The 20,113-nt window shown below is 52.8% G+C and overlaps 4 protein-coding genes across 15 annotated transcripts in view; 2 read left to right on the top strand and 2 right to left on the bottom strand.

The window, feature by feature from the left end:
* The first annotated feature begins 28 nt into the window (after window positions 1-28).
* On the top strand, window positions 29-5,185 carry ALKBH6 (alkB homolog 6). 8 transcript variants are annotated; one of them, XM_059151329.1, is made up of 7 exons: window positions 29-99; window positions 860-938; window positions 1,300-1,326; window positions 2,808-2,868; window positions 3,210-3,361; window positions 3,561-3,677; window positions 4,744-5,185. In XM_059151329.1, exons 1-7 carry the CDS (start codon window positions 56-58, stop codon window positions 5,005-5,007), a joined length of 744 nt encoding a protein of 247 aa, XP_059007312.1. In that variant the 5' UTR covers window positions 29-55; the 3' UTR covers window positions 5,008-5,185. The 8 variants fall into 8 exon arrangements, with proteins under 8 accessions (XP_059007312.1, XP_059007308.1, XP_059007315.1 ...); XM_059151325.1 differs by having other exon boundaries at window positions 1,258-1,326; XM_059151332.1 differs by having other exon boundaries at window positions 1,258-1,326; window positions 3,541-3,677; window positions 4,744-4,999.
* A 147-nt stretch (window positions 5,186-5,332) lies between these two features.
* On the top strand, window positions 5,333-9,478 carry SYNE4 (spectrin repeat containing nuclear envelope family member 4). 5 transcript variants are annotated; one of them, XM_059151322.1, is made up of 9 exons: window positions 5,333-5,521; window positions 5,612-5,745; window positions 5,941-6,091; window positions 6,539-6,682; window positions 6,890-7,069; window positions 7,157-7,405; window positions 8,283-8,396; window positions 9,110-9,165; window positions 9,259-9,478. In XM_059151322.1, the coding sequence occupies exons 2-9, from the start codon at window positions 5,621-5,623 to the stop codon at window positions 9,434-9,436; spliced, it is 1,197 nt and encodes a 398-aa protein (XP_059007305.1). In that variant the 5' UTR covers window positions 5,333-5,521; window positions 5,612-5,620; the 3' UTR covers window positions 9,437-9,478. The 5 variants fall into 5 exon arrangements, with proteins under 5 accessions (XP_059007305.1, XP_059007304.1, XP_059007306.1 ...); XM_059151321.1 differs by having other exon boundaries at window positions 6,890-7,084; XM_059151323.1 differs by having other exon boundaries at window positions 6,040-6,091; window positions 6,890-7,405.
* Window positions 9,479-13,279: 3,801 nt separating this feature from the next.
* On the bottom strand, window positions 13,280-14,425 carry SDHAF1 (succinate dehydrogenase complex assembly factor 1). Its single transcript, XM_059151334.1, has one exon. It carries the CDS (start codon window positions 14,285-14,287, stop codon window positions 13,931-13,933), a length of 357 nt encoding a protein of 118 aa, XP_059007317.1. The 5' UTR covers window positions 14,288-14,425; the 3' UTR covers window positions 13,280-13,930.
* Window positions 14,426-14,710: 285 nt separating this feature from the next.
* Window positions 14,711-20,113, bottom strand: part of LOC131817632 (IgGFc-binding protein-like) — a 28,637-nt gene continuing 23,234 nt past the window's right edge. Inside the window, exons 16-18 of the mRNA XM_059151175.1 lie at window positions 18,401-18,796; window positions 14,995-15,284; window positions 14,711-14,865 (exon numbers count right to left, since the gene is read on the bottom strand). Coding sequence (XP_059007158.1) covers window positions 14,820-14,865; window positions 14,995-15,284; window positions 18,401-18,796 — 732 coding nt within the window. The 3' untranslated portion in view covers window positions 14,711-14,819. The remainder of the gene's footprint in view (window positions 14,866-14,994; window positions 15,285-18,400; window positions 18,797-20,113) is intronic.

Genomic DNA, 20,113 nt, shown 5'->3' with positions numbered 1-20,113 from the left:
GTTGGTCTGAGGAAACCTGCGTCAGGAACGTGGGGCGGAAGTGGCTGGGAAGGGAATGGGGGTGTTTAATTCGGGTATTGGAGGGGACACTGGTGGACGGTCAGTTTTGGGGGTGGCTTGGGACGGAGATGGGGGTGTGAGAGGACTGAGAACGGGGACCTGGGGAAGCTCAGATGGGAGTCCCGGGAAGCTCAGAGTATGGAATTCTGGAAGACTCGGGGTGGGGAGTCTAAGGGGTTTGGGTAGGGAAGAAGGTTGGAGTTAGGCTCCGGACTAAAGGCCCAAGGTTGCTGCAGGGAAGGGGCGCTCGAGAGGAGAAATGTGAAGGGGTCCAGAATGGGGAGATCCGAGGAGACTGAGGGTGGACCTTTCTTAGGAGACGGAGGGCACGTGGGTGTTGAGAGTGGGGCACCTGAAAGGGTTTGAGGTGGGAGGAGGGTGTATGGTGATTTTGAATATTGTTAGAGAGCCAGACTCATGGTTTCAAGTCTGAAGTTGTTAGGATGGGGTCTCAAACTGTTTGAAGGGATTTTAGGGGTGCGGCCCTGGAAGTCGTGGAGCTCTTGAGAATGGCTCCCAGTGAGGTCAGAGGATGTTCTCTGTGAGAAGCTTAAGAAGGCAAAAATGTGTGTAGTTTGAGAGGCCGTTGTGGATGGAGTTTGGGGCAGCGGGGCAGCCTTCTGAGCGCTCACTGTGTCCGGGTGGCTTTTGAGATGCTGAGAATTCGGGTTTTAGAAACCAAGTGAGTTTCCCAGTAGGGCTGAGGGGAGGCCCCACGCCTTTGGTAAAGCAGAAAATGGGATCATAGCCTGAGGGTGGGAGGCTTGGTGACTTCAGAGTGTCCTCCCCTCCCCCACAGGACTGGGTGCATGGAGTTGGTGTCGATGGAGGATGAGGACGCCAGGGTCCCAGCCCTGGAACCATTCAGGGTGGAGCAGGTTGTCAGGACTGGGGTTGCAGAGGGTGAAGGTGGGGACTAACGGGTGGAAGATAAGAGTGGGGAGAGGTAGGCTGAGTCCTGGGTTTGTGGGCTGGGACTGCTTCCTCCCTCCAAATTGATTCTTACCCTCAGGATATATCTCTACCCTCACCCCCACTTCCCACCCCCCAAAATGAGCATTAGTTCTTTGAAGTCAGGCCCTGGCCTGTCTGGGAATGTCTGGACCCACTCTTCAGAGGGAAGGACTGACTGCTCAGTGACACTAGGGCTCCTGTGTGGGTCTCAGGGCCGCACCTTCAGGAGGCTCTCTATCCTAGGCACCACCTGTAATCTACTATGTCCCTGACTTCATCTCCAAGGAAGAGGAAGAGTATTTGCTTCGACAGGTAATCACAACACGCTTCTGGTTTGTTTTTCCCTCCCTCCCTGGTCCCTCCCCAATCTCCAGGTTCTGTGTGAGAGCCCCTAAGGCTACAGTGATGATCCTGGCAGGAAGGAGAGTGCCACCCGGCACTCATCCCTCCGCTTCCGTATTCCTCTTGCAGGACCTGCTGGGGCCTGTCAGAAAGAAACTTTCCCAGAAGACTTAGGGGAAACCAAACTGATTCTTAGCAAGGTAGTTATGCAGCTCAGACTCCCTGTGCTGGGATAGCCCAGTCCAGCCTCCAAAACAGAGGAAAGCTAGAAACAGCTTCCTTATGCTAGAAACAAGGAGGTTAAAAATCTCCGGCCCTTTTTGCTGAGATAGCCCAATCCTGCTATCATGGAGAAAAGGCAGTTATAAACATAGGCTGTGATTGCCCAGTTTGGGCCATTTGAGGTTGGGGGAATTAAGAATTTGCAGTTTCAGATTTCTGTGCTGACAAAACCCAGGCATCAGAATGTTACAGAGTAAACTCTTCACTCTGCTGAGATAGCTCATTGTAGACCCAGAGTCTTGGGAACAAGGTCATCAAGCACAGATCACCTGTGCTGAGATGGCCCAGTATTCTGCATCTGTGTTTAAGGTTTGGGGAAAAAAGAATTTACAAAGCTCAGAGCTTTTGCAGCCTCAAAGCCTGAGAGCACAGGTCTTCCTTGTGTTATTCCAAGTAGTCTTGTCTAGTGTGAGTCCCAGGAATAAGTTAGCTACAAGAACAGACACTTAAAAAAATTATTTATTTATTTGAGAGAGAGTGAATGTGTGCACGCACATGCAGGGCAGGAAGGAGAGAGGGAGAGAGAGAATCTCAAGCAGACTGCCTGCTGAGCGTGGAACCTGACTCAGGAACCTGAGATTGTGATCTGAGCCCAAATCAGGAGTCAGATGCTTAACGGAGCCAGCGAGGCACCCCAAAGAACACAGACTCTTGTGCTGTGGTAGCCCATTCCAGCGCCATAACTGTGAAAGGAATGACAAGGTTATCGAGTACATTATCTTGGAGATTGCCCATTCTAGACCCTTGGGATCTTGGCAGTGGAGAATTTTCGAAGTACTCTCTTTGCTACACTGAGATAGCCCAGCCTAGCACATTTCCTCCCCCAGGGGATAGGAACAAAGAGGTTCCAGAAGTCAGGCTGTGCTGAGATAGCCTGGGATTCAGGAAATTAACGGCGTGCACACTATTTGCTGGGTTAAAAGAGCCCCATCCAGCCCAGAGCTCTGAGTAGATTCATACCACGATTGTGTAGCTCTGGTTTCTTTTTCTTGATCCTAGTAGACACAGGATCAAGAGCAAACAACACAATCCTGGGAACACTGTCTCAGAGAAGAATCCCACAGACTTTTGAGATGTACCCCCCCACCCCCGGTAGAGGGCCCTATGTTGTTCTTGGTGGGAGAATCAGAGTGGTCCTGAAAAAGGACTGACCCCTCCCCACCTCCTAGGTCTTCAATGCCCCAAAGCCAAAGTGGACCCAGCTCTCTGGGAGGAAGTTACAGAACTGGGGTAAGTGTCCCTGCCCAGGGGCATGGGCAATTTAGGGATGTAGACTCGGGCAAGTGACTCAGGTTGGTGACACTGGGTGGATCCTTGAGGGTTCAGGGGGTTCCAAGGGCCAGGAGGATTCTGAGGGGCGAGCAGAGATTCTGATAGACTAAGGATTTCCTGATGAGTTGGGGGTATCTCCAAGTGTCCAGGGGTTTGAAGGAAGCAGTGGGTAGTGATCTCTAGAGTCAGAGGTTCCCCCGGGTCAGAGTGCTCCCAACCCCTGGGATATTCCTAATGGGGACTCCAAGTGCCAGGGCTCCTCGGTTGGGTGTCCTCAGGACCCCATTGCCCTCTCCCAGGTGGGCTCCCCCATCCCCGGGGGATGGTTCCTGAGCGGCTGCCTCTGTGGCTCCAGCGCTACGTGGACAAAGTATCTGACCTCAGCCTTTTTGGGGGTCTCCCAGCCAACCACGTCCTTGTGAACCAGTATCTGCCTGGGGAGGGCATCATGGTAACCACACGCCTTCACCCCGACCCCCAGACCTCCATGGGGCAGGGTGTCATGGTGACCCACCTCTACTCATTAAGAAGCCACATACCCCAACCAGGCATTCAGCACCCCCATTCCAAGCAGGGGCACCCTCCTTGAGCCCCAGAGGGTGGGGGGGTGTGGACTCCTGCCCTGTCCAGCCCTGGTGCCCACTCCCTAGCCCCACGAGGATGGGCCACTCTACTACCCGACCGTCAGCACCATCAGCCTGGGCTCCCACACCATGCTGGACCTCTACGAGCCGCGGCAGCCAAAGGACGATGACCTTGCAGAGCAGGTGGGCCCTGAGACACTGCCCCAGCCACCCATGGGCATTCTGACATCCCACATCCTCCAGTAGGCCCCACTCTCTCCTGCCTGCAGGGTACCCCTGATAGTCTCCCAGACACCTTCCCCCATCCCTTCATGGAATGCACCCTCATCCTCCCAGACTCTGGTCCCATCCATTTGCAGGGTGCCCTAGAAATGATACCTGAAGACAACCCAGTACCCTTACCTACTAAATGGATGCCCCAATGCCCTACAGTTTCCCTGGCCCCATACATTCAGAGTGCTCCCAATAGCCCAGGGTCCATATACCCTATGCAGGACTCCCGAGTACTCCAGCACACACTAATACCCTCAGATACCCCAACACAGACCTCTCTGCCACTCCAATAGTGTAGATCTGCCTCCTGAGACACCTTCAGATTCCCCCGGGGCCTCAACCCATGACTCGCTGCTCAAGGCCCCCCAGATATACTGATCCCCTTCTGTGAGGGCTGCGGGTGACAGCAGCTTCCCTGACCTTTCTCTGAGTAATGCATTTCCCATACCTTAGGGTTCACATAAACTCCCCTGGGCACCCCAAGCCCAGCTATTCCTTTGTATCCCTAGGTGCTCCTGGGTAGGCTGACACCCCCTTCTACTGCGTGGGTGTCCTCAGACATCCTGATGTCTGCAGACAGGCCCAGACCACACCTTGGCTCCTCCCCGCCTCACTGTTACCCCATCCCAAACCCCACCGTCCTGCCTTCAGCCAAGCCCTTTGTCCAGTTCCATACAGAGTCCTAGGCCTGCTGATCACTGGGTCCAAGCTGCAGCCAACTTCCTCCCCGCACCCCCCCCCCCGCCCGCCCCCGACCCCCAGGGACTGCTTGCTGGTCCTTGCCCCTCACTCGAGCCCACTAACCGAGTCTCATAGGATTTCCACTCCAGAGCTTCTCCCTGGGAACCCACTGATCGCCCCTGAGCCTTGGTCCCTGGGAACTCACTGACCACCCCCCCGCCCAACCTTTCAAGTCCGCTAACCTTGCTAGCCCCCTGACTTCCGGGGACTCGCTGACCTTCAGCCCACCCCGCAGCCCCGGTCCCCGCCCCGGCCAGCCACCTCGCTGCTGCTGGAACCGCGCAGCCTGCTGGTGCTCCGTGGCACCGCCTATACGCGCCTCCTCCACGGCATCGCAGCTGCCCGCGTAGACGCGCTGGACGCCGCCTCCCTGCCGCCCAACGCTGCCGCCTGCCCGTCCGCGCAGCCCGGAGCCAGCCTGGTCCGTGGCACGCGCGTCTCGCTGACCATCCGCCGCGTGCCCCGCGTGCTGCGCACCGGCCTCCTACTGAGCAAGTGACTGGCGTCCGCTTGCATTCCCGGGCTCTCCGCCTGGGCCTGACAGCGTCCACCCTTTGACCTTGGAACCCTGGGGCAGAGGCGGCTCCCTCCCCTCCCCCGGACGACCCCCCCCCCCCCAGTAACTTTGTGGGAACTATAGGAAGAGGTCCCATTTCAAATAAAGCAACAAAAATCTCTCTCTGGCTTTGGATTGGGGCGGGGGTCAGATGCGTGGATTCCTGAGGGGCACTGTGTCAGGGACCTTGGATGGTGTGGGTTCTGGGGTCAGATATATGGTCCCTAAGTGGGGCAGAATCCAGGGCTCTGGAGGGGTCAGGGTTCTATCTGGAAACTCCTTAGGTGTGTTGAATGGGGTGAGCCTGGGAGGTTCAGCTAACTGGCGGCTGGGGAGGAAGGAGTTAAACGGTGCTGCTGTCATCTGAGCTAGGCCTCAGATTACCAGCTGGTCCAGGTTCTGCTGGTTAGAAGGTGGAGGTGAGCCTGCCCCTGGGCCTCTGGCTGTCTCAGGCCTGGTAAGTCCTACTGAGGAGGTCTGGGGGTGGGGGATACCCCTGGCCAGGAAAAGGGCTCTCACTGGGGATCCTCACTGACTCTATCCCCAGCTCCCAGCTATGGCCCTGCCTCCACCTCTGGGGCCTAGACCCCCCTCAGAGCCCCTCAACCACCCCCCTGGAGCCCCCAGGGAGCCGGACATTGGTGGATTCACCCTCTGCCCCGCTTCTGAGGAGAGACTCAGGTAGGGGCTAGGGCTTTTGCAACTGGGGTCCCAAAAGGGTGGGGGCAGAAAAGCAGAGGCATTTTGAGGCTACGAGGTACTGTGGCTATGATCACCTAGGGATGTGGCAGAGGGAATTGCAGCCAGGGGTAGGGTAGGGTGGATAACGGGCACCTAGACTCACCCAGAGGCCTGTCAATGCTTCATACCTCCCAGACCAGACCAGGCCCAAAAACTGGGGCAAGACTCCTTGGACCCTCCCCAACACCTCCAGGGTGGGTTGGGGGGCACTGAGCCTGCTGCTGGTCCCCTCAGATTGCCAGCACCCACTTCCAGTGAGGACGCAGCAGCGGCCAAACACTGTGAGGTAAGCTGAGGTGATCCAGGCCCCTTGTGCCAGCCCCCCACTTCCTCTCCCCCAGAATCTGGGGATGAGATGATTCTGGGAAAGCATTGGGCATCTGTGAGGGGGGTAGAGATGCTCTAGAAAATGATTTTCATGATTTTACCAACTGGGAGAGAATTGTTTTATCATTGACCCAGGAGCAGTCCCATTCCTTGTGGAGATATCCAGCACTATCACCCCTCCCTGTCTAGGTCCCCAGACCCCAACTGTCCACAATTTTAGGAGCCTTGGAAACCTGGAGGCTTTGAACTTAGAGGTCTTCAGGCCTGGTTCCACCAGGGAGGGAGCTGCTCTGGTGCAGACCCAGAGATGGACACTGGATGGAAGGACAGCAGAGGGGTGGCATTGGGAGTAGGGGCAAGGTCTTGGTTAGCCCCTGACCCTAACCCAGTCTCCTGTATTCCCCAGCACCTCAGCTCTGGCCAGGAGGTATTGGAGGCTGAGCAGGACAGCCTAGCCCTATGCCTGTTGGGGCTGGGCCTCCGGCTGCGGGACCTGGAGCGAGGCCTGGGGCCCTGGGCATCAGCCCAGAGTAGGATGGGCCAGCTGCAGGTGGGCAGTGGGAGGCCAAGATGTGGGAGGGTGGGCAGGGCCTCAGGAATGGGTGCAAACTTCCTGGGGTGGGAAATGGGTTTATTCCACATTCCAGATGCCCGGGTAGGAAAGATGAGAAGGGACATAACTCCAGGTCCCAGATCTCGCGTGCTCCTGGTGTGGGGGGATATGGGTGAGGGGTGGTGTCTAACCTTGTGTCCCCAGGCACTCCAGGCAGACCTGCGTGGGGCAGCTGAACGCATAGATGCCCTCCTGGCGTTTGGTGAGGGGCTGGCACAGCGGAGTGAACCTCAGGCCCGGGCATCCCTGGAGCAGGTCCTGAGAGCCCTCAGAGCCCACCGAAGCAGCATCTTTCGGCGACTGTGGTGGCTGCAGGCCCAGCTGGTCAGCTCTAGCCTGGTATGGCCTGCCCTGGCAGTCCCCGCCCCAGGTACCGATTCCACAGCCCCCATAACTCTGTCTTCTGACCAGGTATTTGAGGAGGCCAGCCCACTGGATCAGGACTTGGAAGTCGAGGGGGACTTGGATGGGCCAGGACCTGGTGGGATCTGGGGGCCCTGGACACCCAGTAGCTACCCCACTCCCGCAGAGTTGGAGTGGGACCCGGCAGGGGATGTTGGAGGCCTCAGGCCCTTGTGGCAAAAGACAGCCTGGACACCAGGAGCTCCCTGTGAGCTGTGTGGTCACAGAGGCCCCCAGGGCAGGGGACAAGGCCTTGAGGTGAGAGCAGTTGGGGGATCCCCTCCCCCACAGGCACCTTTGGGATACCTCTTTGTTTCTTATCAGGGTACTTCCCTTTCAAGGGGGTCTTTGTGGCTCTGTCTCTCCCTCAGTCTTTCTCAGTGTCTCTCTCTTGCTATTTCACTGTTGTCCTCCTCCCTCCCTCCCTCCCCCTGCCTCTCTTGGTTTCTGTGTCTTCTTTACCTCTGTTTCCTCTTATGGTCTCTATCTGCACTTCTTCATTTCCTCCGCTCTCCCTCACTCTCCCCTCTGCAGCCACGTTAGTCTCCTGGTTCTTCAAACATCCCAAATTCACGATCTCAAAAGTCCCCAGACTCATGCCCCCTCATCGCCTCATTTCATTCCAGTCACTCCACAAATGTCACCTTTTTTTATTTAAAAAAAAAACATTTTTTTAAACTGAGCTTTATGCCCAACGTGGGTCTCGAACTCACAACCCTGAGATCAAGTCACGTGCTCTACCAACAGAGCCAGCTAGGCACCCCTCCCAAATGTCACCTCTTCAGAGAAGCCTGCCCTGACTTCCATACATGATCAGTGCTTAACCTCTTTATTTCCTAACAGCAGTTACCACATCTTGACATTGTACATTTATTTCTTCATGTGTGGTCTCTCTGCTGGAATAAGCTCTATGGACGCTAGGACTTTGCCTGTGTACAGATTCTAGAACAGTGCCTGGCATGTAATAGATACTCATTAAATATTTGTTGAATTAATGAATAAATAATGTCTCTTTTCTCTTGATGTCTTCGGTTCTGCCCCTCTCTTCCTTGCTTCTCGAGATCTTTTTCATCCCCAGAATCTCATCTGTGACAAGCCTATCTTGGCTCTTGTGCAACTTTGTGTCTGTCCCTAGTTCTCCCAAGGACCCCACACCTCAGTTTCCCCACAAGACATGCTCATGTCGGGCTTCAGCCACTGGAAACACTTGGCAGGTCAACGAAGACGTTCCCTGCTCCGGAAGTCTCAGGTGAGCAGGTCCTCAGCCAGGGCTATCTGTTGGGTATCATGATGGTAAGTGACAGAAACCTAACCCAAATTGAATTACACAAGAGAAAGGGATGCTATTTTTTCATGTAAGTGAAAAGTCCGCGTGCTGCTGAAAAGATCTGGATGCTATTAGGGCTCAGTCCTTCCCTCTCTTGGGCTCTTCTCCAAGGTGGTCGCCTTCTCAGCTTATGGCGGCCCCAGCTAAACACTCACGTCCCACTGGTTCACCCACCTAAGGAGAAGCAGAGTGCCACTGACCTACTGGCGGCAAAGTCCCAGGGCTGACTCCCACTTGGCCAGCTTGGGTCATGACCTGTACCCGGAAGCAATCACAGTGGCAAGCCAATGGAGTGCTCTCATTGGCCAGATCCAGCTCACATGCCCAATCTTGGAAGTGGGAGTTGTGTGGGTCAGCTACTCCAGAGTCCGAAGACCTGAGAGGGGAAGACAGGATGCCCTCCATCCCCTGTACATTGAGCCACCATTATCAGGAAAAGGAAGATTGGATGGAGGGCAGGCACAGATAACAACCCCACTTGGAGATATTCCAAGCCCATGTGGGTTGGGTCCTGAGGGTTCAGGGGGTGCCAGGAGGGAAAAAAAGCTCAGCTCTGTAGGTCTGTAGTAGGAAGGAAGAGTCCAGACTAAGTGTTACTTCCATCCATTCTGCTGCTGGCTGCTGTCCCCTCTTAGGACAAGAAGCGAGCATCTCCCAATCTCCAGGGCGTGATGTTGGAGGTAGACCCTGGGTGAGATACCTGGGAGATGGGTCTGGGGGTGTGGGGGTACAGGGCTTACGGTGGCAGCGCACCATGCACTTAACACCCCGTCTCCCTTCACAGAGCCCCTCCTCCTGCATCCGGGCACTCGCTGATCCTCCTCCTCCTCCTCCTCTTCCTTCTCCTGGTGGGTGCCACGTTGCTCCTGCCACCATCAGGGGGGTCTTGCTGCTCTTCTGCCCGACTGGCCGGGACACCTTACCTGGTGCTCAGCTATGTCAATGGTCCTCCTCCAATCTGAGTACGTAGCCCAGATAACATGTAATAAACAGTCACTGTCAAAGATGTGTCTTAGTCCGCGTGGTCTGCTGTAACAAAATCACAGGCTGGATGGCTTATAAACAGTAGGAGCTTGTTTCCTCACCATTCTGGAGGCTGGGAAGTCCAAGATCAAGGTGCCAGCAGATTGGGTATCTGCTGAGGGCTGCTACTTGCTTTACAGATGGTTACCTTCTCGCTGTCTCCTCACATGGCAGAAGGGGCAGGGAGCGCTCTTTCCTAAGGGCTCTAAAAGATCCTTCCATGAGGACTCCACCATCATGACCTAATCCCTTCCTGAAGGCTTCACCTCCTAATACTATCACATTGGGGGTTAGGATCTCAGCATATGAATCTTGAGGGGACACAGACATTCAGACCACAGCAGAATGTGAGGATATTGAGTGTTTGAGTTCAGAATTTGGGATACAGCTCTGATGTCTTGGACGGCCCCCTCAGCAGATTCCTTTGCTTTGAGTGTACAACACAGAACAAATCACCCCATCTTAATGGGGATCCCCCAGCCCCTGAGACAAAGACTCAAGCACAAGTAGTTTATTGGAGGGGTGATCCCCCTAGGCAGATTGATAGGGGAGTGGGGGAGTGAGCCAGGAAAGGCAATTAATGAGCTGGTTGCTGGGCATCTGGGGTTCTCTTCCACTAGGGGCCCCTTGGAGAGTCTGGAACACAATCAGAGTAGTTCCACCCAAAGGGTGAAGAAGTTGTGACATTTATGTACCAGCTCCCGTATCTCATCAGTTAGGGACTGTTCTGGAGATGCGAACTCCCCAGCACATCCCACTTCTCCTGCCTGTCAAGGCTCCCCAGGCAAAGAGGCGCAGGTGCCTGCCCCTGGAAGCTCAAGGTATGTACCAGAAGGATGCAGGTGATGTGGGCTAGCTGCCGACACCTGCTACAACCCCTGTCTGGCATGCATACAGGTACTCTATACAAGTACTCCCAGGCTGGCCCTCCCTGGTGTAGGACCATAACATTCCCCTTCCCTGGGGTCTTGATGACACCAAGCTAAATTGCCAGGGCTCAGTCCTGAAGTCCAGTCCTCAGCCTCAGGTGTCTGAGCTCATCCTCTCCTCCGAGTTTATGTAGTCAGGACAAAAGAAACAGGACTAGACTCAAGAACAGAGGCAGGAACCTTGTGCCAGGCACCTGGATGTGCACTAAACACATCTTTATTCTGTAATGCTCACGACCACCCGATGGTGTGTCCCCACTTAACAGAACAGGAAACTGAGGCTCTCAAGGGGAACAGAGGAGTCAAAAAACATTTATAAAATTTTTCACAATTCCTTAGTCCCTAGTTACATTTTTTCCCCTAATCACATTTTTAAAAGATTATTTACTTAAGTTTTCTCTACACCCAACATAGGGCTTGAACTCAGGACTCCAAGATCCAGAGTCACCTGCTCTTTTAGCTGAGCTAGCCAGATGGCCCCGAATCACATTTCAAATACTCAAATCTCAGGTCGCTCTCAGATATTGGACAGTGCAGACCTGGCAGAAGAGTGTTCCAGGAAGAAAGTGCAAAGTGCAAAGGCCCTGAGGTAGAAGTGTGCCAGGCAAGCGGGAAGGCCAGTGTGGCTGGAGCATGAGTGGGAGGGGGGAGCATGGAAGGTGGTGAGGTGAGAGGTGATGGGGCCAGATCAGGTGAGGCCTTGTGGACCACAGTGAGGACTTCTGATTTGAGTTAGGCTGAGTTTGTTTTGTTTTCCCAGCTTCAATTCGGATACTTTTTGAATTACCAAAGAAGAAGGGACAGCATTACAAGTCTTCATGGACTCATCGCAAGCTCCAGTCATTATCAACTCAGAGCTAATCCTCTTTAATTCTCCCAGGCACCTACTCCCCTCTCCCTAGATTACATTGAAGCCAATCCTAGACCTCATATCCTTTTACTCGTGAGCAATTCATGGAACATCTCCATATTGGGATTGTTTTGGTATCGAATCACAATACTTTCATGATGTCAAGAAAATCCTAGTCATTCCCCCACATCATTCATACCCAGGATGGTCCAGTGCTGTCTGAGGGAGGGAGCTGAGCCAGAGTGATGGTAACATCGAGTGCCTGGCTGGCTCAGTAGAGCATATGACTCTTAATCTTGGGGTTGTACGTTTGAGCCTCACCTCACGTTGGGTGTAGAGATTACTTAAAAAAAAAAAAAAAAAAAAAGAGTGGTGTAACTTGCTGGTGTGGCTAGTGGCTCCTCCTCAGGTACTGTGATTTTCCCAGATGTCCCCAAGGCTCCACTGGCTCACCTCATGCACGTATATGGTCACCGGTTTGGCCCCTTGGGACAGCTGCTCAGGGCAGGAAGCTGGCCGTCTCCTGGGAACCCACTTCTTCAGCCCCAAGTGGACCCAAGTAGGCAAGAGGTCACGAAGCTGGGACATCACCTGCTGCCACAGCACTTAATCCACTGTATCCTAACAGCCACATGAGGGAGGCCCTATTACGATGCCCAATTTCACAGATAAGGATACGAGGACCAAAGAGGTTAGTTAAATCACAGGCCCAGGATCATAAAATCAGTGAATGCTGGGATTGGGATCCAAACCCAGGAATTGCAGTACGAGGGTTCCTGCTCTTCATCACCAATGACGTACAACCTCCTCCCTCCAATCAGGCACTCCCTTCCCTCATTCTCTCTACCATTCTCTCTATAGCACCTGGGTAGAATGTCTCCCCTCCTGACTCAGGTCACCCAGCCCCAGTGGGGACTTGTTCACTGCCTACAGCCCTACCAGAAACTCCCATCATGGAGCTTCTTAGGACTCAAATCCTTGGAGCCAGGAGGAAGCAAGAGGGAGAGGGGAGTGCTGTGGGGCTGGATAGGTAGGACTCCATTAGCCACTTTCAAGGCTTGGGCTTTTACTGAGATGGAGTCAGGCCAGGATTAACAAGAACATCCAGATGGAAAAACAAAAACAAAAACAAAAAAACCGAGGCTGGAGAGAGATGAGCAAGCCAAGATAGCTGAGGCAGAAGCCATGTGTGCAAACCACACAGCCTGTGCTCTGGGGCACTCCAAGCCCCAGCTGGAATCCTGCATTTCTGCCCTTTGTCCCCTCCAGAACTTTGTCCACACTGGTCCTCCCACTTAGAAGCCCAACCCAGCACCTGGGAAACTCCTTATAACTCTTCAAATTTCAATTCCACTTTATAACTCTTTGTGCACCTGCGATGCCCATGGGGATTAGAGCAGAGTCATGTTTCTCCTCTGTCTAGCCTCTCTTTAGTCGGAAGTCTGGGTTTCTTTCCTAAGGGTCTCCTCCTCTTCCCAACCGCATTTGCTAAGAATTCATCTGCTTTCCACTCTTTCCATTTATGTAACTGACATGGATGCGAACAGAGTTCAGTACTGCAAAGTGCAGTACCCCAGAGAATGTCTAGGGAAGATTAATACAGGGATATGGAGGAAGTATGTCTGGGGTTTATGAGCCCATCTCCCCTGCCCCTGCCCCAGGGCCTTGTAGCTGAGGCTGGACTCATTTAGCCACGTTTGAGGTCCCTAGCACTGCCTCGGGGTTACCAGCTAGGCCTCCCCAGCGCCACCATTTTCTCTCCTACCTTGTTACCTTCTATGAAGGAGTCAACTGGGGTTTCTTTGGGGTCAAATCAGGGTGGGTCTCAAGGAGCTGCCCAGGTGCAAGAACTAGGCTGCTTTCAAACAATCTGCTAGTCTAGAGGGCTCCAGAGAGGAAGAGACAGCTCTCCACACCTATTCCTCCCAGAGGGTCACTTCTTGGTGAGGGCCCTTTCAAAAATCTCCAAACATGTGAAATTTTTGAGACCACCAGCAGGAAAGTAATCTCAGCCCCGATTTTATTCTTCTTTTTTCCCAACAGTCCTGAGAGAAGGGCACAGAAGTCAGGGCTCCCCTTTAGAATCACCAAGTATAGGTCTTGAGGGGTCTTTAGTTGATCAGATGGGGGGTAAGATACCCCAGCCCCTTCCTCCCAGGTCCTAGTATGCCGCAATTAATGGGAAGATAGTTTTCCAAAGGGGGTTTCGGGGCTTCTCACCATCCATCAGGGTATCTTCCCAAACTTCTCAGCAAAAAGTATGCTCTTCTCAGAGTTACATACAAGATAGGGGAGCCTGGGGTCAAGAGAAAGGTGTCTCTTTCTGTCCAAGGGCGGGCGTCCTGGCTCCCCAAGCGTTCAGGTAAGTAGCTCTCAGCTTGTCACAGTTCAGCCAGCCGGCAACCAAGCCGCCCCAAACCCTAATGGGGAAGTTCGACCCGTTATCATGGATCGGGCAAGGTCAGGAATCTCTCAGCATCCCTCATGGGGGTTTCTAGGACCCCACGTCGCTAGGAGGGCTCTCCGACACCCCCAATCCACCCAGCTGGTCTTCTCAAGACATCTCACCCTCCGTCAGATGGGTTCCCCGGTTCCCCCACGCAGTCCGGCGGGTCCTCGGTTCCCCTGTGCTACCGGGTGAGCTGCTCGGCCCGTCACCGCCCATCGAGAGGGTTCTCTGGTGACCCCGTGCTGTTGAGGGGGTTCCTCGGACCACCAGCATTGTCAGGCTGGGTCCCTGGGGCCCCCGAGCCGCTGGCCTCCTCAGTTGGACCCCGCAGACGCACGAAGGCACCCATGGCCGTGGCGTGGCCGGAGCGTAATAGCTGCAGCTGGCGCCGCCCGCGGCGGTACAGGTACTCGATCCGCAGCACGTCGGAGCGCGGCAAGCAGGCGTGCTGCCGGAACTCGGCCCGAACTCGCGCCTCGACGCCCGGCTTCCCGCGCCCGGCGCGCAGCAGCTCGCGGTACAAGCTCAAAACTTGCCTCTGCAGCCGGCTGGGGCGGCTCATGGCAGCAGCTGGACTGAGGGCGCACGCAGGCAACGTCCTACAAACAGCCGCGCAGCGGTACCTTTCAGAAAAGCGGCTGTGCCCGGCGACGGGAACTTCCGGCCCCCGCCCTCCAAAACCTCCGCCTCCTGCTTTGCTCTCCCATTGGCTGTCAATGCAGTTACGTCATAATGTTGCGGCTCAGGGGCGGAATTGCTGGTTCCTAGGCCTGCTCCGCAAGGAATCTTTGTCCTTGAGAGGACTGCGGGTTTGGGAACACGAAGGTGGGGGTTGTCAGGGGCTCCAACTCAGATTTTGAGTCGGGAGGAGACAGGATCCCGACCTTACTCTTGGGGTCCTGGGAGACGGGGAACCTAGAGGTTGGAATCTTTGTGCCCCCCCAGGGCGCGGGCGCACTGGGAAGAAGATATAGGCACAAGCAGATTTGGTCATGTTATTTATTAAAACAATCTCGGGGAGGTTCGTGGGTTCCCATCCCAAGGGCAGGTGTGTGTCAGGAGGTCCCAGTCACGGGGACACCAGAGGGTCGGCGTCAGGCGAAGTGTTGTGTCAAGGTTGGAGTAACAAGCTTCTCCGTGCTGTGGGATGACAGAGACAGGTGTGGGCTCCGAGTGCCCAAAGGCTGCCTAGGGTGCAGGGAGTTGCGCTAATCGCGCCCTCTGCCGATGTGAGTCAAGTACCAGGGCAGGAGAAGGGCAAGTCCTCACCAGTTGTTGAAGCCCCGAGCCCGGCACGCCTGGAACACGTCGGTTAGGCTGGCACCCCGGAGTCCTCCTGGGAGTATCAGATCGTCGGCTGCGATTCCGTTGTAGTCCCCGCAGGCTGCTCGGAGGCGTCCTTGGAGCGCCGGGGAGGCCCGTAGGGCCACGGCCCCTTCCGGCCCCACTAGCACCCGCAGCGTGGGGGACCTCTCAATGATAACCTGGGAGCCCTCAGCCCAGCGTGCGACCACGCCCCTGCACACTCGAACTGGGAGCCGCGCGGGTTGTCCGTTTACCTGTAGATTGGGGAGGCGGGTCAGGGGCGGGGATTAGAGTTTGAATCCCAAGGTGCGGCTCAGAAACCAGGGTGAATCCTGCTACGCTATCAGAAATGCAAATCCAGGTCTTCGCGAGAGGAGTAAGGTCTGGGATTTCCTTTAAAAATCCTCCAGCACGAACAAAGCAAAAAGAGTGGGAGGAAAAGATGAAAGCAAGAATGGCAAAATATTTGTAACTGTAACAGGGTTTTATAACACCACTCTCTCTTTTCTTGTGATGCTTGAAATATCCATAATAAACTCTTTCCTAAAACGGAGTTTTAGAGAAAAAGCCTTAGGAAGCTGTCGCATCTCTCTCACCTGTGTCTTCATAATCTAGTAACTGTTTACGCATACTCTGTGTCAGGCATTATTCTAAGTGCTCTAGTGTTTATTTATTTTATAAGATAATGTAAGACAGTACATTAGCAGTATATGATACAATTGATATTTAAACATATTGTCACCTAATTTATATTTTATGTAATTAATGATATATTATTTATTCATTTTTTAAAGATTTTATTTATTTATTTGAGAGAGAGAGAGGAAGAGCGCTTTATGTGATCCAGGGGAGGGGAAGAGGGAGAAGCAGGCTCCCCACTGAGCAAGAGCCTGATATGTGGGACTCAATCCCAGGACCCTGGGATCATGACCTAAGCCAAAGGCACCCAGTTAACTGATGGAGCCACCCAGGCATCCCTAAAGTATTTATTTTTTGAAGGATTTTATTTATTTGAGAGTGAGAGAGAGAAAGCCTGAGAGAGAGGGGAGGGTCAGAGGGAGAAGCAGACCCCCCCCCCGCCACCCCACCCAGGGGAGTCCTGGGATCATGACCTGAGCTGATTGCAGATACCCAAACCAAGGAGCCACCCAGGCACCCAATATTAAAGCATTTAACTGATATTAAATCCTCACTAACACTCTGATAAAGTAGATCAGTACTGTATGCCTATATGCCTCTTGCCTTTTACTGATTAGAAACCTGAGGCCCAGAGAATTAACACAGCTTGCCCAGGCTCATATAGCTGGTAAGTGGCAGAGCAGTTTTGAACCAAAGGGGTCTGATTTCATGACCTGTATTCTTTTTTTTTTTTTTTTTAATTTATTTATTTGACTGAGAGACACAGCGAGAGCGGGAACACAAGCAGGGGGAGTGGGAGAGGGAAAGGCAGGCTTCCCAAATGAGCCACCCAGGCGCCCCTCATAACCTGTATTCTTAACCATTCAGCTATATGTACCGTGTCTCCATTAATAATATAAAAGTGGTTGCAAGAGCAATCACAGCTTTAAAAGTTTTTTTTAAGTTTATTTGCTTTTTTTTTTTTTTAAGGATTTGATTTATTTGAGAGAGAGAGTGCAACCACAAGCAGGGGGAGAGGTAGATGGAGAGGGAAAAGCAGGGAGCCTGACCTGGGGCTCGATCCCAGGTCCCTGAGATCATGACCTGAGCCAAAGGCAGCTGCTTAACCAACTGAGTCACCCAGGTGCCCCTAAGTTTATTTAAGTTAAGTTTAAGTTTAAGTTTATTTTAAGTAGTCTCTGCACCCAAAGTGGGGCTCGAACTCATGACCCCAAGATCAAGAGTTTCAAGCCCTTCAGAATGAGCCAGCCAGGTGCCCCAAAGAACAGTCACAGCTTCTACTTACTGAGCCCTTAGTATATGCCACGTACTTTGCAGGAATCCTCACGGCTACGCTATGTGGTAAGTACTGTTTTTTTGTGGTTGAGCAAACAAAGGTATTGAGAGGTTGAGTCACTCACTCATCCATAGTTACATTAGAAGGTTAGGAGACACACAATCAGGGTCTCGATCCTTTAACTAAAGGCTCTGGCTTAGCTTACCTGCCAGCTTGTAGCAGACACCCCAGCTGTTCTCTTGCTGGACTGTTTTCCCATTGGCAATTAGCCTCCACTGCACAGCTGTGCTCTGCTTCTCAGCATGGGGTTTCAGGTTCCTTTTCCTCTTATAAATACTAACCATTTTGCCTGCCCAGTTCAAATTCTACTGCTCCCCTGCTTCTGTGTTCCTTAGGAGAGCTAGGTGCCCTCCTCCCTGGCATCTCTCTCAGCTGGATTTCCAACCCCTCCTTGTCTGGCTTCTTCCTATCAGCAATTAAACATCCCCAAGTTTCTCCCATCACAAAATCCTAGCAGTTAATCAGTTCTAAGGTACCCTTACCCTCTGCCTCTCCCTGGCTTAGCTCTATTCTCATCTGTTTGACAAGGCGAGTTTGCAATTTGTCAAGAGGTGTCTGTTCCTGCTATTCCTCAAACCTGCAATCCAGGAGCTATTCCCCTGCTGTGATTTTAAAAAAGATTTTATTTATTCATGAGAGACAGACGCAGAGGCAGAGGGAGAAGCGGGCTCCCTGCAGAGCAGGGAGCCTGATATGGGACTCGATCCCAGGATCTCGGGATCATGACCTGAGTCATCCAGACATCCCTTTGCCACGATTTCTTAAATCGCTAACGACCTCCTTGGTACTAACTCCATGGACATTTAGTGGGCTATTTTAAACTCAAGAGTTGATTTTTACCACCATTCCCCAAATATGGTCCCTCCTTTTCCCTGGCCTTGTTCTGTAATACTCCTCCCTGCTCTCTCCCCCAGCCTAATATCAGGTCTCAGCTCATTTGTCACTTTCCTTCACTGGTCTCCTAAACTGAGGGTGCCTCCTCTGGGCTTCCACTGCTTCCCTGTGGTTTCCCCACCCCAGCCCTGATCATTCTGCCTGGGCTTCCCCCATTAGAGCTCTGATCTCTCAGTCAATGGTTGCCAGGAGTTCAGCAGGACTTGAGTTAAGGGGGAGTCAGTGGGTCCTGAGAACTCCAGGGTAATGTTTATGTGGGATCTAGAGGGTCAAGGGGGAGTCAATGGATCCTGAGAAGTCCAAGGTGAAGTTTATGTGGGGTCTAGAGGGTCACGGGAGATCAGGACAAAGACATTTAGCCAACGGAGGTCAATGTGAGATCAGGGTGATGGGACAGTTCTATGTCAAAAGGCTATGGAAGGCCACTTAAGGATCAAAAGGCCCCAGGGATCAGTGCCAGGTTACAAAAGAGTCTTGGCTAGAATTGAGCAAGTCCCTTACCCATATCTCTTGATTGGCTCCCACAGCTGCACAGCCATCCCTGAAGCCGATGATCACTCGTGGTTTGCGAGTAGTGCAGCCAGGACAGGGCAGGAAGTCAGCAATGACATGGAACCAGTCAGGATCCTCAGTTCTGGAACCCACCACTGTGGCTAGTTCATAGGCACAGGATGTAACAGGCATGGGTGTGAGCCCACTAAAGCCATCAAAGGTGGTGAAGTGGCCCCCCGGCTCGAGGTGGCATGTAGCACCCTCCCCAGTTTCACAGGACCGCACACCCCCATCCAGGATGCAGCCTGTGCCCTGTGGGCAGGAAAAGGGCTGGCACTGGAGGCCTTGACCACGCAAGCACATACAGCGTTCCTGGCAGCCAGGTAGGACCAGAGATTCCCCAACCTGCAGAGACAGACAGACTCAAAATCGGATTCAAAAAACCATTGGGAATATCAACAAATAAAGCATATGTGTAAAACATACATCATGAAGAACTAAGTTCCCTCACATATAAAGAGTTCCTAGAAAGAAAAAAAAAAAAAAAAAAAAAAAGACCAGTAAGTCAATCTAAAAACATGGGCAGAGGCTATTCAGAAAGTGAATAGAAAAGGAAATACAAATGTTTCTTAGGCATTTGAAAAGATGCCCAACCTCCTAGAAAGACAAATACAAACTAAAAAATCCATTGAGCTATTTTTTCTCTATGAGATGGGCAAAAATAAAGTTTGGTGAGTTTCTGCAAACTGTCTCTCTAAATGTCTATTAATGACATTTTTTGAATTAGGATCTAATCAAGCCTTGTGTACTGCATTTGACCATGGTGGTTTTTAAGTCTCTTAATCTAGGATGATTTTCACTGGTGTGTGAAAAGCCTTAAGAGCTCCCTGCAAATGCTGATGTGTGGCTAGTAGTGTCAGTGCCAGTGTGGAGTGGAAACACAATGGCAGATCTATCAGCCCTTATGCCTTGTTCCTCCGTGTGTGGGCATCTCTTCATTTCCAGGGTGGTCTGGGGTTTAAACCTTCATGTTTTTTCCTATCCAGTAACCCCTAATCTCCAGACAACTATGTCAACCATCCTGGGAGTCCTTTCTTCTGAAAGGACTTTTTTTTTTTTTTTTAAAGATTTTATTTATTTATTTGACAGACAGAGATCACAAGTAGGCAGAGAGGCAGGCAGAAAGGGAGGCAGAGAGAGAGGGAGAAGCAGGCTCCCTGCCGAGCAGAGAGCCCAGTGCGGGGCTGAAGGCAGAAGCTTTAACCCACTGAGCCACCCCGGTGCCCCCTGAATGGACTTTTAAGAGCTGCAAAACTTTGAAGGGAATACTTTGCTTGCTTGGGGTCCATACATGGTCTTCTGGTAACAGCCTTCCACTTTCTTTGGGGAACTAGCCCTACTTTCAGTCTGGGGGGTTTCCTAGGTGATATACCTATGCTCTGGCTTCAGCTCTGGGCACATGTCCCAGGCCTGGCCAGTCAGAGACAGATCAGAGTACCCCATCTCTCTGCTTCTGTGATCAGCTTAGGAATAGACAAATGACCTACACTGGGACAACAGGAGTCAGCACTGGAACTTCTGAGAGAGAAGCCTGTCTTTCCACTGAGATGGCTAAATGTACATCATAAACTCAGAGCAGGAGGAGACCACCATACCCTACATTCAGAAGTGGTTGGAGAATGAGGCTATGCATGTCCTCAAATACCCATTCTCCATTTCTTC

Source organism: Mustela lutreola, chromosome 16 (assembly GCF_030435805.1).
Source record: "Mustela lutreola isolate mMusLut2 chromosome 16, mMusLut2.pri, whole genome shotgun sequence".
Taxonomy (NCBI): domain Eukaryota; kingdom Metazoa; phylum Chordata; class Mammalia; order Carnivora; family Mustelidae; genus Mustela; species Mustela lutreola.
This window is presented reverse-complemented; position numbering and strand designations above follow the sequence as displayed.